Genomic DNA, 16392 nt, shown 5'->3' with positions numbered 1-16392 from the left:
ACTCAAGGTCCATTTATTTTCTTTTTGGCAAGCTTTCAAACACATCACAGTCATCCTCAACAGATTTACTTCACTTAAAAGGTCACGTTAGAGCTTATACAAAGCTAGTATGTGGATTTTAAATGGTTGAACTTTTTTTTTAAATTTGAAAACATATTATGTGGCTGTTTCGATTAACTTTGGACAAAATATGATTTAAAACTGATGAAGGAAGTGCAGGAGAAGTCTCCAACACCTGCTATGGTAGACCTAAAGTTGTTTTTTATTGCAGGATTAAAAATAAAGTTTAACCTTTACCAAAGGTTACTGTGTGAGTACTAACTCTCCTCCCAGTCCATCACTAACATTTCATCCTCCTGTTCCGTTCTTCCTCACTCCTCTTCTCCTTTTCCACTCGACTCTGCCTTGCTTGGAAATTAGATGAGTTACTTTGAGGATGTTTGAGGAAGTCAGATAGATTAACGCATATATCAATGTGTATGTTCATGTGTGTGTGATGGCAAGAAGGAGGGAGCAAAGTCAAATGTTGGATTGACTCGCTTGCTGAATGTTTTGCAAGTTGTTTGCAAGTTGTGCTCTGAATGATTTGAATATCAAATTAACATTTCCTCAGATATGTTGGCAGCTGTAACATCATGTTCTCAATATTAAAACATGGGGTACAATGATGTAAACATCTACAAGTTTCAACATCAACAGATAATATTCCACTCAGCAATGCCTCGCATATACAAACTGATTTTTCAATTTCAAGATTTGTGAGACAAATTACATAAAATCTTGACAGGGATGCCCTAAAACAAACATGAGTGACACAATGCGACAGCGTTTTTGAATCTTTTCAAATCAAACCACAAAAAAACTTCAAAGAACGCCGTTAATTGGATGTAAACAAGAGGCGGCTCCAAATATTCCCCTCAGCAGCCATGACATCATGACTATAACAGGCTCTGTCCAGTCAGGCATGTGTACATGTTTGTGCCAGTATTGGTACAGGGATTCATCAAAGGTTAATTTATGGATTTTTAAATACAATGCAGAAGTGCATAAAAAGATGAAACACCCTTCTCTGAAAAGAGGACCTGGCACTGGACAGCGGGATGAGCAGGCCGGTCAATGGCTCCTATTGTAATGCAAAATGTGCAAACTGAGCAATTTCAAACAGATCTTGCCGACAACACAATTAAACCACAGCGAATAAATAGTCATTTGAAAGTTGGCTGGAGACAAAAGAACCTCAGAGGCCGCCAAAACAAAAAATAAAGGAGGGAGGGAGGAGAATAAAGGAAGAGAAAAGAGAACAAACCGCCATAACAATCTGGATCCTGGATTGAAGGATATGTGGGGTTTGTGTGCATGTGTGCATGATTGCGTGTGTGCGTGTGTGCGTGTGTGCGTGTGTGTGTGTGTGTGTGTGTGGTTTCTGTGCACTTATGAATTTATGCTTGATGTACATGTGTGTCTGTGGTGGTGTGGTTTTATGTTTGTTTGAGAGGTGGAGGGAAGAGCAGTTACTGCTTCTTGTTAAACCATGAGAAAGGAGGCAGCGAGGTGGAACGGACAGGGGCGTTGCACACTGCCTCTCCTCCCAAATATAGGCTTGTGTCTGCTGGCCTGAGACCCCCAGCTGGGGCCTCCGCCTGCTCTGGACGGGGACAAAGACGCCTTGATGAGGCCAGAATCGACCTCCTCTCACCTTCCCTGGGGGCCCTGGAGGACGCCACTGAAGGCCAGGAAGCCCCACAGCAAAAGGGGAAATCAATATGTACATTTTGGCCATATCAAATCAGATTAGATAGCAAAAGTCTGCCTTTGAGTCTAAACTTAAAACACTACACAAGGAGAAAAAAACAACATCTTGAAATATGTTTGGTCATACCACTGTAACTACAAATAAACACAAATATGTGGGATTGCAACCACCAGGTATAAAGATGAGATGAGCAATGAAATATCAAATCTGAGTGTGAGGATTGAAGTTCCACCAGGAGCCATAACTTAAAAGAGCAGACTGTCTAAGAGTGGACTCACTCTTACATCAGTCTCTCTTGTTGCAAAGTTCTTGTCAGCAAACATCAATCTTCCTCTCTCTATCTTGTGCTTTATTAGCACAAACACTAAGAAAGACACTGCAAGCCTTACTGAACAATGTTGTTGCACTCTTTTGTGTCTATGCCTGTTGTGGTGTCTCTCTCCCTCTTCTCTCCGGCTGTGGGCACCTCTGCTGGCAGCAGCTCTGATGTTTCAGAGCTGACTGGGTAAGCAAATGAGGAGTAAACCGAGTGTGAGACACAGAGACAGCCAGTCAGACAGCCTAACCATTGGAGCGAACGCAGGGGTTGTCTATGCTGTCTGAGCAGGAGGTGTGTGGGTGTGGGGAGGGAGGGGGAGATGAGAGTTTGGCTTTACAGGTTTGCTAGCACCAAGAGGAAAGAGAGACCTGAAGCTCCTGTATTAAATCTGCACCCACATATTCAGAACCTCGGCGGATTGAGCCACATACAGTGTGTCTCTGGCATGGTGGAGTGACACTGCATACACTTTCCATCTATTAAGGTGATGAATATGTTGATCAGTGTTTGATACAGCCTTATAATTGAAATCATCAGGTGCACCAGATGACCTTTTCAGCAACAGCTTCCAAAAAATAAAGGGATCATTTTCATTTAATAAAATAAATCCTCCTTTAAGTCTAACTGAATATGTCCTAAAAACAAGAGTTTGCACACTCTGCATGTAACAGAGTATTTATGCTACTTCTGTGTGGTACAAATCAATATCTAATTCAGTATCTATAGCGTTGATAGTATTTGTACAATGAATTTGCCTTTTAAGCTTCATATGACTACAGATGCTGCACGCTCAGTCCAGTTGAGACTGTCTGTTCCTGCAAAGCTGGGATTTGATTTTGTATTGGATTTTTCCTGTTGATGGTTCCAGTTTGATACATGATCTTAAATTACGGACATGCATTGATCCTGCTTTGGCAGAATGGTGTCAACAGACAACATAGCAGAATAGCAACCATAGATGGTTAAAAGTTATTTGCTGCAATGGAATTTGCTTCTGAAAACACAGCCCCATTCTTTCAAGTGGCCTTATTATAAAATATATTGTTTTTTCACAGTTGACACAGACATGTGAGAATACAATCAATTTGGATTACAGAGGCAGGCTGTTTTTGCAGACTTGTTCCAACAACATTTGAGTCTCTCGGCCAGATTAATTTCACGGCTTCTATTTTTGAGTGTCTGTGCAGTGAAGACCTGTGGCTTTGAAAAAAAAGAAAGAGAGGGAGAAACGTGAGCATTGTGACAGGAGAACGCTCTCAGACTTGCCAGGATTCGGCCACAGTAATAGCTGTTTACACAATGGAATAATTACCCAGTAAATTGCAGGGGGAAGAACAGAGGAGAGGAGAGGAGAGGAGAGGAGAGGAGAGGAGAGGAGAGGAGAGGAGAGGAGAGGAGAGGAGAGGAGAGGAGAGGAGAGGAGAGGAGAGGAGACTTAGTCTTTGGTTCTGGCAGGCACACAAAGGATTTGACAGTCAGAGAGTTGATTGTTCAGCATTCAGGCCTTTGATGAGCCACTGTTCAGTCAGTTCTGTGTGTTATCTGCTTTGCTCAAACATGCAAATCCATATCTAGCTATTTTACTATTTGCGCTGAGCTTTAACAACAAGAAACCTCTTCCTGTTGATATAACCACCCCACGATTTCACGAGTGTGTAGTTGCATGCCTCTCTGACAAATGGCATTTTTAAGATGCCTCTCCCTTCCCATGGTTTCTCCCTCTCACAAACAGAGTTGGGAGGGACCAACTGAAATATGTTCTTTGATAGAAGAGCCATTGTGATCACCCAACACGAGGACAGCTTCATTCACAGGAAAAGCACACAAAAGCTTCTTTCGCTGACTGTAGCCGATGAGCAGCACTGTGGGCAAAGTAGAGACGAGCCAGCGGACATTCCAGGCAAGCCTGACATACTTGGATTCATGTGGTACAAATAGATACATTTCTCCTCCTCTTCAACACAAAGCCACCACAAAGCCCTTTGTTTTTTGCAGGAACTGAGTTTTTTTTATTTTTTATTGACACTTCCTTTCACTCTCATTAATAAAACAGAGATGAGTTCCCAGTGGGGTTGGAGTGAGGCTGAACGAGGGGGTTGCTGAAGGTTGGGATGGCATGGAGGGGTTTGATATGTTGCCTGAGGTGAAATATTTATGCACAAACACACACACCCACACAGACACACACACACGGCTACCAAAAACCAAACCAAAACCCCCTTGATTCTTCAATCAAAAGCCCTCTTCCCCTATTGAGAAAAAAAACTTCAAAAGGGTCATCCACAGCCTGATTAGAAGCCCTCCAAGCTGGAGTGTGGCAGATGTAAACCCGCCTTCTGGCACATACACACACATACAGAGGACACACCAAACATAATTATGAAAATAAGCCACATGCATGCCTCTGTGTGTGTGTGTGTGTGTGAGTGAGTGTGTGTGTGTGTGTGTGTGTGTGTGTGTGTGTGTGTGTGTGTGTGTGTGTGTGTGTGTGTGTGTGTGTGTGTGTGTGTGTGTGTGTGCGTGCGTGTGCGCGCGTGTGCGCGTACATGTGCGTGTGTGTTTGAGACATCCCCTTCTGTTGCATCGTGTCCGGCTGACCACTTCGGATGAGATGTGACACTGAGGATGAATAATACAATAGAGAGATACTCGGACGTGTCAGCAGCATCTGTCTCTGTCTGGGGCTGACGTGTGTCGTCCTCCCTCCTCATTCAGAGCAGAGCGGATGGGCTTATATGAAACTAATGAAGCAGACACATGCTGTATTAACACACACACACACACACTCTGTCATGCATGCACACACACATATAGAGACAGAGTGTAGCTCTGATTGAACGAGGGGTGCCATGTGGTCGCACTGTGACCGGCATCTCATCTCAGATTCCTCAAATTCCCCCAAGAGCCTCACTCTGCTTTTGATACTCCAAAAAAAATGAGTTCTCAGTCAAGAAGAAAAGCTTAAGCAGAGGTGGGTTACTGCAAATACTTTCCAGTAAGAGCACAACACTGAATGATTCAGATGAGATTGTAGCCAATTGTTGCTGAGTGTATTGTTCAGGTCTGTAACTGATGAAGTTTGTTATTTTTAATGAAGGCCTCACCGCTGCTCTCCCATTGGCAAGCAGATGCTGTTTCCCAGACTGCCTAGGGAGGGTTAATTAAAAGACACAGAAAGGAGGGGTAACAGATATAAAGACCATGGATGGAGGTTGAGAGGAAATGGAGGCAGGCAGGAAGAGATTTGCTGGACTTGGAACAAAAGCGCAGTCTTCCTTTGTTTGTGGTGGAACAGGTTCTTGGAGAGTTATAGTAGATGACGGTGCTTTCATCAAAGCTTTCTGTGACATTATCTTAGTATCCAACTTAATGCACTTCAACACTATGCCAAGAATCGTTGACATGTTAATAGCCTGAAATAAGACTCCTGGATAAAAAAAGAAAAACATGCGGTACGTGTGTTTGGGTGGGTGTGTTTACACAACGCTTTGCATGTGTGTGCACGCCTGAGCGGGTTTTCATAAATAGTTTGCATAATTTAAGTTTCTTCCTCAGAGTTGTTGAGAACCTCAGCAGAAGACTAAGGGCTTTTTACTGTGAGTGGGGTCAAAGGTGAGTCAGAGGTGCTGTACATGTGTGTGTCTACCACCTTGCATTACACACAACTGAACATCACAACAAGCTGCAGTTATCATTTTCTCTAAATGTTTCTGTTTTTCAGCTGACTTTATATAACACTAATTTGAGGCAGCAAATACATTAACAGTGAAATGTGATGACACCTAAATAATGTATTTTATCAACATGAGGACACTTTTTTATTAAACGTATCTGCAAAACATCCAGTGCCAAGAAATTTAATTTGTTTTAAAGTTTGTTATGATTATGTTTAGGCACTCCAAGCACTTGTATAAGGATTTGGAAAAGATTGTGATCTTAGTTGAACATTAAAGGATTCGACACACTGACTTGTAGCACAACACAGGACATGTTTACTTTATTAAGATTTACCTGGAACTGCAATCTTTTCTTTAAACCCAGTGCTTTTGTTGCCAAAACTGAACCATAAGAAAGGCTCAGGATGGAAACCTCACCCTCCTGTATCAAAGTCCTGCATGTTATACACCAACCATCCATCCAAAAACATTCCACTTCCTTCACTGGTGAAAATGTTGCCGGTTGACACGATCCATGCAGCAAATACATTTCTTGCAAAACATATCTGGCAAAACAAAAGAGTAGTATATAAGTGTAAATTCTAGGAAAAAAGCTGGCTGCTTGGTACAATAGCTACTACTGCACAGACACATAGCACACCTAAAACCAATTCACAAATTCAGGTGTCCTTTTTGCACCCAAGATTAGACTTTGGCACATGTATTTTTGCAATGTGTTACATCACAGGGCTTGGAACATCTTTTCTTGCATTTATTTTTGATCAAAAAGAAAGATGCGAAGGAAGTGTATATTCAGACAAATGTCCTGTTTGACAGCTAAATTGGTCTTTAGGACTAGAATTCAGAGTTGGCTCCAGATATCCATTACAGACCCTGCAGGAGATGGTGGCAGTTCGCCTCACAACTAAATTATGCATTTTATAGAAGAGTGGACAGTATAAAGATATCTAGTATTTAATATTTTATGCTTCTTATCAATAATGGATGCTAACCGTTTCCATCCTGTCTGTTTCTCTTTTTTAAATTTTTGTTAGGGTTTTTTGTTTTTTGTAGGGCTGATGGATACAGGTCTGTGTTTAACTACCTCTGAGTAGTTAAATAAAGGCACGTTCTTTCTTTCTTTCTTTCTTTCTTTCTTTCTTTCTTCCTGCATGCTGGCACAGAATCCACCCAGCTTTGTCTTATTCTGGTGTTTGGTGTTTCAGCAGTTAGTGGCCTTTTGGTCTTTTGGCAGCGTCTTTCTGTCTCCACTCCCCCTCACTTCCCTCCTCTTCCCCCCATCAACAGTGGCCAGACAACCATCCAACCCTGCCAGCTCTGGTGGGAGGCTGGCGACTGCTTCGTTCCAGCTCCTAAATCAGAGAGGCTGTGTTTAGATCCCTCCTGTAGAGCAGCACTGCACTTGCGATGAGCTCTGCTGAGCTCCGCTCTTCCATTCTGAGATGAAAGAAGGAAGCATCTCCATTTTAGAGCTGGGTTTGGATCTTTCTGGTTTGGTTTCTACTTCATCAACTAATATCACATTTTTTAAAAAGACTATCAGGGAGGAAAAAAATGTAGTGGTGTTTTTTTCAGTTGCAGAAGCACTTAGGGAAAATGTCAAAGAACACATACAGATATAGGACACAAAGCGTCTTATTATGCCAAATAAAGCAACTTTCCTTTGGCTTTTAAAGATGTTGAAAGGGTCGTGCTAGAGTGAAGTGCAGTACCTCAGGCTACTTTGTTGTCCCTTTGTCGAAAGCTCCTCAAGATAATATGGGTAGGTTTAAGTGCACCATCAACAAAAGTGCATCTGATTTACCTGATAGTGAGAGCCTACAGCTTCCTTTTACTCACGTCAGAGTAATTTCACCGTGCTATCTAGAAGTAAAGGCTCCCTGCAGGCCTGCTCTTCTCTTTTACTCTAGATACACATGTATCTAAACATCCACTTCTTATTCTCATTTTCTTGAAAGTAGTGCATATATTGCCCAGACTTTCTGAAACAACTTTGATAATGGAAAGAAACTTTACACAAAGCTCCTACTGGGTCTTTCCAGGGAGGAACTTAGCAACTTAAATTGTCCACATCTTCACATTCTGAGATGAAGAGTGTTTTCCATGTTCGCTGCCAGGAAGCTATTTGTCTTGGCACGACTAGCGTTTGACTTTAGGTACCAAAAATGTGAGAGTGTGTGCTCCTGTGTGTGTGTGAGGGAAGTTCTTTTGACTTCTTTGAAAATGCCACAGAGACCTCCCACACTGCATCAGCCTTGAACAATGCTGCATCCTGAAACACAGATGGAAAATGCTTAAAACTGTGGACAGGCCTTACATTTAACACTGTACAGACAGAGAATCACCCCATAAAATGTTGAAGGGTTCCTTGTTGGTGACCAAACAGCTGCCAGCTGACTACAGGCGTGAGATACATGTAAAATGTGCTTTCCTGTGAGGTTGTTAATAGTGAATTATTCATTTTTAAACTCTATCTCGATAGAAAAATACAGACATTTTAGGAAATCTACTTAATAACTTTCTTGCCAAGAGTCAGAAGGTTGATACCATTCTCATGTTCATACATTTAATATGAAGCTACAGCCGGCAGCTGTTAGCATAGCTTAGCATAAAGACTGGAAACAGGTGGAAACAGCTAGTCTGGCTCTATCTAAAGCACCTCTAATTCTCACTAATAAACACTTCACATCTCTTTTCTTTAGTCCATTTAATATGGAAGGTTATATGTGGGACTATTTCTTTGCTTGGAGCAGTACTTTACCTTAAGCAGAGACTCCAGGAAGTCACCGCACCCAATCAGGAAACAGTCCCCCCCCCAAAAAAAACAACCCAACAACAACAACAAACAAATTGTGGTTTAACACTTTGGTATTTGTACAGATTAAATATATAAAGTATTAACTGGTGATCTTTAGAGGCATTAGCAGGCAGATTTTGTTACATTTGGAGAGAGCCAGGCTAGCTGTTTCCTTATTTGTTTTAATGCTAAACTAAGCTGACCGTCTCCCAAGGAAACTGTGACAGCATTCGATTTTTGCATTAGTGCCAGACTTTGGTTTCACTTCTATTGAAGTTAATGAGATCGGCAGAGCAAGTCCCACCATCATATTTATATAGTTTTACCTTTGACTGAAAAATGCTTCTACAAAATAAAAAAAAATTACACTGACACTACATGACGTTGGCTGGTGTTTTTTAGTCTGAGGAAATATACATCAAACAATATGTCAAATGTTATTTAGTTAACAATGCAAAAAATTACTGATTCTGCCATCTGGCGTAATAACCTGTTAAAATGACAGATCATAAACGAGGAGATGACAATCCTATCCTATGTCGGCCAAACTGAAAGTTCTCAGACCTGGCACCAATGTGCATTCACGTGATACACAGTAACGTGATGACCCTTCCTTCTTTTATGTTTCCTTGCCGTTTCCTGGCTCCAGCTTCAAATTGAACAGATATGAGAGTAGTATTGATCTTCTCATCTAAAGCTCTGCAAGGAAGCGAATAATTATATTTCCCATAGTGTCAAACTATTCCTTTGATCTAAGACTAAATGTTTTGTAATGAAGATTTGTCTCCATAAAATGCAAAAGGACATGGCAACATGAGAATATAACTTGTTTACAGTTCTCTTGAACAGATAAATCTATCACAATGGCAGCATTCATCACTTCCTGATACAGTGTAATCTGCACACAGGCACATAGGAATAAAACTGGCTCAACAAGATAGTCACCAGGTTACAGCTGCAAAATGCAAATGCTGTGAGCACAAAGGAAGAGTCAGCAAAGAGCACACTTCCTTTATAATCCACCTTCCCCCTTTCAATCCACCAGAGGCGTCTCTTTTGGCAGAACAATAGCCCCCCACCTGATCTGATTTCTACCTGGCATAACCTTTCTGTGTGGAGGCCTTGTTCGCCATTGCCCCCACACAGGGGGGTTTCCTTTGTTGATGCAAGATAGAAGATTAGTTGTGCAGGTTGGAGGAACAATGAATCCCATTCATCCGAAGCAAAACTATGAACCAGACAGCATGAAATCATGAAACTGATGTAAATCTGTAACTGCACATAGTTGTTGCAGGCCCAAGACCTTCACTCTCTGGCTCTTTATCTGTCACTGATAACAGCTACAACCTGGAAAACTAAAAAAAAAGAGCCTTATCTTGGTCAAACTTCTCCTTTCCAGAATATACCTCAGCCTGCCAAGAAGGTTATGTAAGCATAGTTTGAAGTAGCCTTGGCTGAGAGATGTGTTTTACTGCCAGCTATCTTCTTGTAATCACCTTGGGTGTTAGCAAAAAGGACAGATAGAGTCCGCTTTGTGTCTTTTCAACAAGAAGATCTTTGTGTCAGCCAGGAGCGATGAAACCACCCCTTAGATTAGCAGCCATCAAGCACATTCCTTCATAACATCACTTGCAAAAACATCGACCTGGAAGTTGCTGGGAAAGTAGTCTGGTTTAGATGTAGGTCACTGCACAAGGGGTCACAAGATGAATTTTGAGGGGTGGGATGTTGTGATGATTAACAGAAAAACATTTCTGTCACATGAAATCATTCCTTCGTCTTTTGAATTGCTTGATTATTTTTTTACCTATTTGTACTGAAACAAGTGCTCAGGGTGCCACTGTTAACATTTTTGAATGGAAAGTTGTTTTCCCCTAACCTTAACCCTCCTGCTTCTTTAGTATTGTATATTTTTTCATACAAAGAAACATTTTAAAAATACTTTTATGTTTTATTATATTTAATACAAATGCATAATACTTATCTTGAATAGCTCTGCTTTAAGGAAATATGTCCAAAGTTTCCTTTAACAGTTTTCTATAATGTCTTGTAATGGCATGCTGTAGTATATCATATAATATTTGTGAAAGGGAGTGTCAGTGTAGATCAGCTGAGGCAGGAGGCTTTGGACGGATTTATATGGCCTCACTTCATCTTCAGTATGAACAAAACATTCAAGTTCAGGATCTGTTTCCAACCAAAAGCACAAGGTTAGTTAAAGTCAACCTGCAAAATAGAACCGAAAAAGATGCAAAATGATGATGATGGAACTGGAGCAGGAGGGTGGGGTTGGCTGCTCTGGTGGGTATGGATGGAGCAGGGCCCTTAATGTGTCCAGGGACTCCTTGTCTCATTTATATACCATGCCAATTGACATACATGTACAGTACATTCTGTATCTGTCATCAACGCATATGCAACCAGTGACAATGGTGGCTACCAGACATTGCTATGTTTTAAGGGATCACAAACTAGGACTGTCACGTCTTCTGACTGGCTGGATTTGAATCCTGCTGTCAATCAGTAGCGAAGCTAAACTCTTTTAATGACCTGATGGCTCATTGTAACCTGCATGGTGCCAAAGCTCGGAGAAGCTGAATGGAAGTGCAAAAACAACAGAAACCAACTGCTGACACAGAGTCTATCAAACTAAATTTTGCCAGTGTTTTATGAGTCTGTAGGGAGGTTCGTCTGCACGTCTGTCTCTGTGGAACATCTATTTGTTTAACTTTGCGGCAGGAAGCGCCTCTCACAGAGAACAACAGCCAAGACTTCCTGCAAACTGCATTAAATAAAACGCCTCCAAGCTCTGAGGCGGTTGAGCCAAAGAGGATTGGAGACATTGGAGGATAGGGGAAGAGAGCAGAAGACTGAATGAGACAGAAACAAAGACAGAGTAAAATGCAGCTTCCCTCCACAGGGGAAGCAGCCTGGAAAAATAATTGTTGAGAGGAGACAGAGGAAAGCCACTAATGACAGCAGACAATAAAAAAACTGGCCACTACTGTACTGTCTTCCCAGCCAGAATGACAACAACGCAGGAAGCGGCAGCCCTACTGTTAAGAGAGGACTACAGAGGGATTGAACAGCCACAACTACAGTACCTGAAAATAGAGCTTTGTCTGGGAATAGACTGTTATTAGTTGGTCTAAACACAGGGTCAATAACACTGTTACTGCACCTCCTAGACACTGAGGAATGGCTAGGGTGTGAGCTAATTGGGTGGCCAGGATTATTTTGATGAGCAGGGAATAGAAATGTAAATAATGAGGCACAATTATATGTTGCACTTACATGTGGTGGTTGTTGAGGGGGGAAAAAGGAGAACAAATCCGTGTAAATATAAATGTACTCATATGTGAATCATTCATTGCATGTTTGAGTTTTCCTAAAATATTACAGACTCAAAGAAAAACTCAGGACAATAAAGACGCCAATAAAATAATTTCAAGACTTTTTTATTACTAAACTTTCTCTAAGGCAGCAGTTTGTATCCACAGGTTGTTCTAACATCTCGCAGTGAATAAAATAAAAAGTACAAAAATCACTTTCGCTGTGTGCTACAAATGTCATTTGACAGCTCTTGGTAAAGACAGACAATAATAATAATAAGCATGATAAACATTCATTTTCCCCTTCAAGTATGCTACTATCCAAAGTGACTAGTGTAAAATTGGCCGAGGAAATAAAGTATGTTCAGGATTATTTACACAATACAGGTCCAACGTGTGTGTGTGTATTTAAAAAAACAAAACAAAACAAAACAAAAATGACTCTGGAAACTGTTAGAAATGTTTTTGTTGTGTTTTTTGGTGGCGAGCGTGCTCACACGCACACAGACACACACAGTGATGTGACTGACTGGCTGCCGTGTTTAAAACAGCAAAGAGGTTAGGCAGGTCAGTAAAGAAAAAGAGCATTTAAGACTTGAGTTGATCTGAACAGTGGCACCAACAGACAACATGCACTCCTCACTAAAAGTCTCGTACCTGGAGCAGAACTGAACTCACACGGAAATATTATGAAGTGCTAAACATCAAAGTTTATTCTAATTCGAAATATTTTGGCAAAACAATCACAACTCAAGATTGGGGCTTTTTCTGGAGCACTCAACCATTTCGCATGGTCTTCATCAGCATATTTACAGAAGCTTGCTCAGTTGCCATGACAAGCGAACCAAGAAGCTGGAATGATATCACACTCTTAAGACTTCACATTTGTGTTGGATTTTAAGTTAAGCTGATGCTTTGCTTATTAAGCGTAATGAGATTGAAAGTTCTGGTGGGAAAAAGGTTAGTAAATGGACCTTTAGTCAGGATTGTTTTGTCAAAGTCTTTTAAAAGTAGTAGTTTTAATAAGGTTCCACCCACTGAAAACCATATAGTATGTCCACGTGCATATTACCAGTCCACTGTTTTTTGTGGTGATCTCTTTGTAGTTTGGATGTGCCACTATGGGCGAGAATTGACAAATTGTTGTGTAATATCTTACAATATCTTGTTTTTCAGAATATTATGTTCACCTTGGTTTAAAGATATATTTGTTATACTTGTGGATATGAGGCTGCAAACTAATCCATTTCCTGAAGCAGGATATGAGCTGGACAACAATTTGCTGTAACCATACTTGTTATGGACACTCCCTGGAGGACGATTTCACAGGTAATAACACTTTGTGGACAACCTCACAACCAACACAGTGTCATTCATCTTTCATATACGAGTGCAGAGAGGAACCACGTCAGGCGAATGTCTCTTTGGTTTAACCGACTGAAACAAGCAGATGATTTTTTTTTTTTGCTTTTTTAAACTGCTACATAATCTTGATGAAACATCACTCATGAATTGCAGGACAAAGACGGCAGACAGTGCACCTCAACTTCAATGCTACAACATTAACACACATCAAGAGATTAAATATGCAAACCTTCATTTCATTTGAATAACAGAATTTGAATGGTTGTGGTTTCTTTTCCTGCAGTCTATTCGAGGAAGGCATACCGTATTGTACATACACACCCACGTGTGTATTTCCATGTGTGACGAAACAGACTTTTGGCTGACTTTTGCATCTTGATTCACATCAAAAATTTCTGTTCCTAATACAAGCGTGTGTAAGAGGGCAGATGCTGCAGGAAAGATCACTTACAATATGTACAAAAATCTACACAATATATTAAATCAAACTCCAGCTTCTGATCACAGCTTCACAGACAAGCTTATTTGGACTAAGACAAAAAAGCTCTTTTGACATTCCCTCCAGAGACACAAAACACATTCATGTACTGACTACTTCATGATTTAAAAAGGTACCGCACGCAGGCACGCACACACACACACACAAACCCCATGATGGACATCCTCATTTTTCTTCTTTGAAGAAAAATAAAGACTGAAATCTTAGACAACAGCTGATAGTCGTTCTTGCTGCGGGACCACTGCACCCATCATAGTACTGCTTTTCTGTCAGGCACAGAGATTTAAGACCTAGCTAAAGAAATGTCATCAGCGACCAATATAACAAACTGTCAATGACACCTAAGGGCCTCAATTAAAACTGACACCTTCATATATATCTCAAAGATATACCGGCTCGCTAAAATTAACTCTGTCTAACAAATTTAAAAACCGTCGATTCAGCAAAATGAAGTCCAGAGACGTGAGCTTTCAAAAAGTAGACTTGTCAAACACGTTTTTATTTTTTTATCACGACGGGAGTAAAAAAACTAAGACACAAGTGGATTGAACTGGGAATCCATTAAACTTCAACTTGCTGAAATTTTCTGTCCTGCGAGTCCTTTATGAATGGGAGACAGTGAGAGTGGGAATTGGGTGTTTTTATGACGGTTCATATTCCTACTTTACCTCAGGCGGCTTTTCTACTTTTTTATAATTAGTATTGTGATGGATTTGAATAATTTCAGCACATATCTTCAAAACAGTGTGTTGTGAATATTACCATGTATTCAATGTACTATCCAGTTAATCCTCACATTTTCCAGGGACGTCACTGGTCAGAAAATTTAAGCAGAATTAATTTTACCCTTAAAATAACATGTAGCATGAATTGTATAGTACACTACATGTCCACTAAAATGGGAATAGATATGCTTTTTGTTTTTTACAGGGAAAGATTTAGGAAAATGTGTCCCAGAGTCAAACTTTTTGATATCTGAAAATTGTGCTAGATGGTACCAATTCCCTGACTGTCAATGGAAATAGTGGCACATCTGATTGCAATTTGGGAATGGATCTTTAACGAAACCAGCCAACAACCTTTTAGGTTTAAAGTACATACTGAATTTATGTACTTCTTTGTTGATAATTTTGTATTTAATGAATAATCTTTTGTCTTTTGTAACATCTGGTCTACCTGCTGTGAAAAGAGTCCAAAACCTTTGTGAGAGAAAGTAAAATGTGAATAGGCTGTTTAAAAATACTGTTAATGCTAGGAAAAGCAGAGTATGAAATGCTCAGTGATTTTGAGAACTGCTGCCCAGAAATGCAAGAACAGAGCTTAAATAGATTAATCTCACCTTCTTTCTAACGGTACAGACATAAGTAAGGCCTCCTTGAGTTCATCTTGCTCTGTATGAGCTGGAAAATCCATATAAAAACCATATGAAACAACTGAAAAAACTGAACTCTTCCTTAAATGATCAGGCCAATTTTTACACAACAGCCTTGTTTCTCATCTGCTGACCTATCATTAGAAAACAAAACAAAAAAAAAATCATGAAATGAAATTTTCACAATTTCAACAATTGTACATCTAAGCACTAGTCCGTAAACGTTCATTCATTAGTCTGGAATGGAGTATTTACACTGTGCAAATGAAACATCAAGCAGAGTGTGTTCATGTTTTAAGAGCTGAATCACTTCTGAGTTCCTGCTGAATCATTTCTCGTTCCAGGTCCAGTGGGAGCAGACGGTGAGGCCAGAGCACCATAGCTAACCAGTCTGACCAGAGTCTCCTGAAATGCACCTGGCAGTTTTTCTTTCACATTGTCTCTCATAGTTAAATCCCCTTCTGCTCTCACAGCTAATGTCTTTGGATTGCTATAACTTCATTTAAACCTTTTAAGATACAACATTCCTTTGTTTCACCTATGGTTTCCACTTCAAACTTATGGTCCTCTTGAGTTTGGAAATAAAACTAAATTAAATAAAAAGGAAACTGTGCCAGTTTAAAAGCAAGGATGGTGTAGCTGTGTTAAAATAGAAATTTCCACTTTTTTGAATAAAACGTGAATTTTTTTCTCTCCATGTGAGCCACTGTAGCTCCAACAAAGGCTTTGCTCTCTGCAATAAATTGCTGCAACAAATAACCGTACCTTAATCAACTCTCGGAAACAACACACGCTAAACTGAATGTCACATTATCGTGTGTAATGAGAACCAGCAACCTTCTTTGTTTTGCATCCAGCTACTGATCTGAGGGGCAGCAGACTCGCGTTTAGAAGAAGATGACGTCCTCCTTATTGAGGTCTTCAGTGGTGATCTTATAGGGCGGCGGCATGCTGTGGCTGTGTGTGAGCCCCTGAACGTTCATCTGGACATTGGCCTGGGCGTTGGGACTGAGGCTCTGCGGCGGCAGATGGGGCTGGAACTGGACAGGTCCTGTGCTCTGCAAGTGGAGAGGCATGGTGGGAGGTTGCATGGCAGGCTGAGGATGGGACTGTGCAGGGGGCATGGGGGGCTTCTGAGCATTGGGGTGGGAGGTGCTGATGGTGGATGTGGATTGGCCGTCTGGTCCAGCATTGTCTGGAGGACTTAGTTGATCTGTTAAAGACATACAGGAAAGTCCATTAGAAAACAAGGAATTACTCCAAAAACAGAATAAAAAC

At 40.7% G+C, this 16392-nt stretch overlaps 1 protein-coding gene across 1 annotated transcript in view; it reads right to left on the bottom strand.

The window, feature by feature from the left end:
• Positions 1 to 11997: 11997 nt before the first annotated feature.
• Positions 11998 to 16392, bottom strand: part of arhgef18b (rho/rac guanine nucleotide exchange factor (GEF) 18b) — a 38315-nt gene continuing 33920 nt past the window's right edge. Inside the window, exon 30 of the mRNA XM_062423957.1 lies at positions 11998 to 16327. Coding sequence (XP_062279941.1) covers positions 16002 to 16327 — 326 coding nt within the window. The 3' untranslated portion in view covers positions 11998 to 16001. The remainder of the gene's footprint in view (positions 16328 to 16392) is intronic.

Source organism: Scomber scombrus, chromosome 8 (genome assembly GCF_963691925.1).
Source record: "Scomber scombrus chromosome 8, fScoSco1.1, whole genome shotgun sequence".
Classification (NCBI taxonomy): domain Eukaryota; kingdom Metazoa; phylum Chordata; class Actinopteri; order Scombriformes; family Scombridae; genus Scomber; species Scomber scombrus.
Note: the sequence above shows the minus strand (reverse complement) of the source record. Positions and strands in the feature narration are given on the sequence as shown.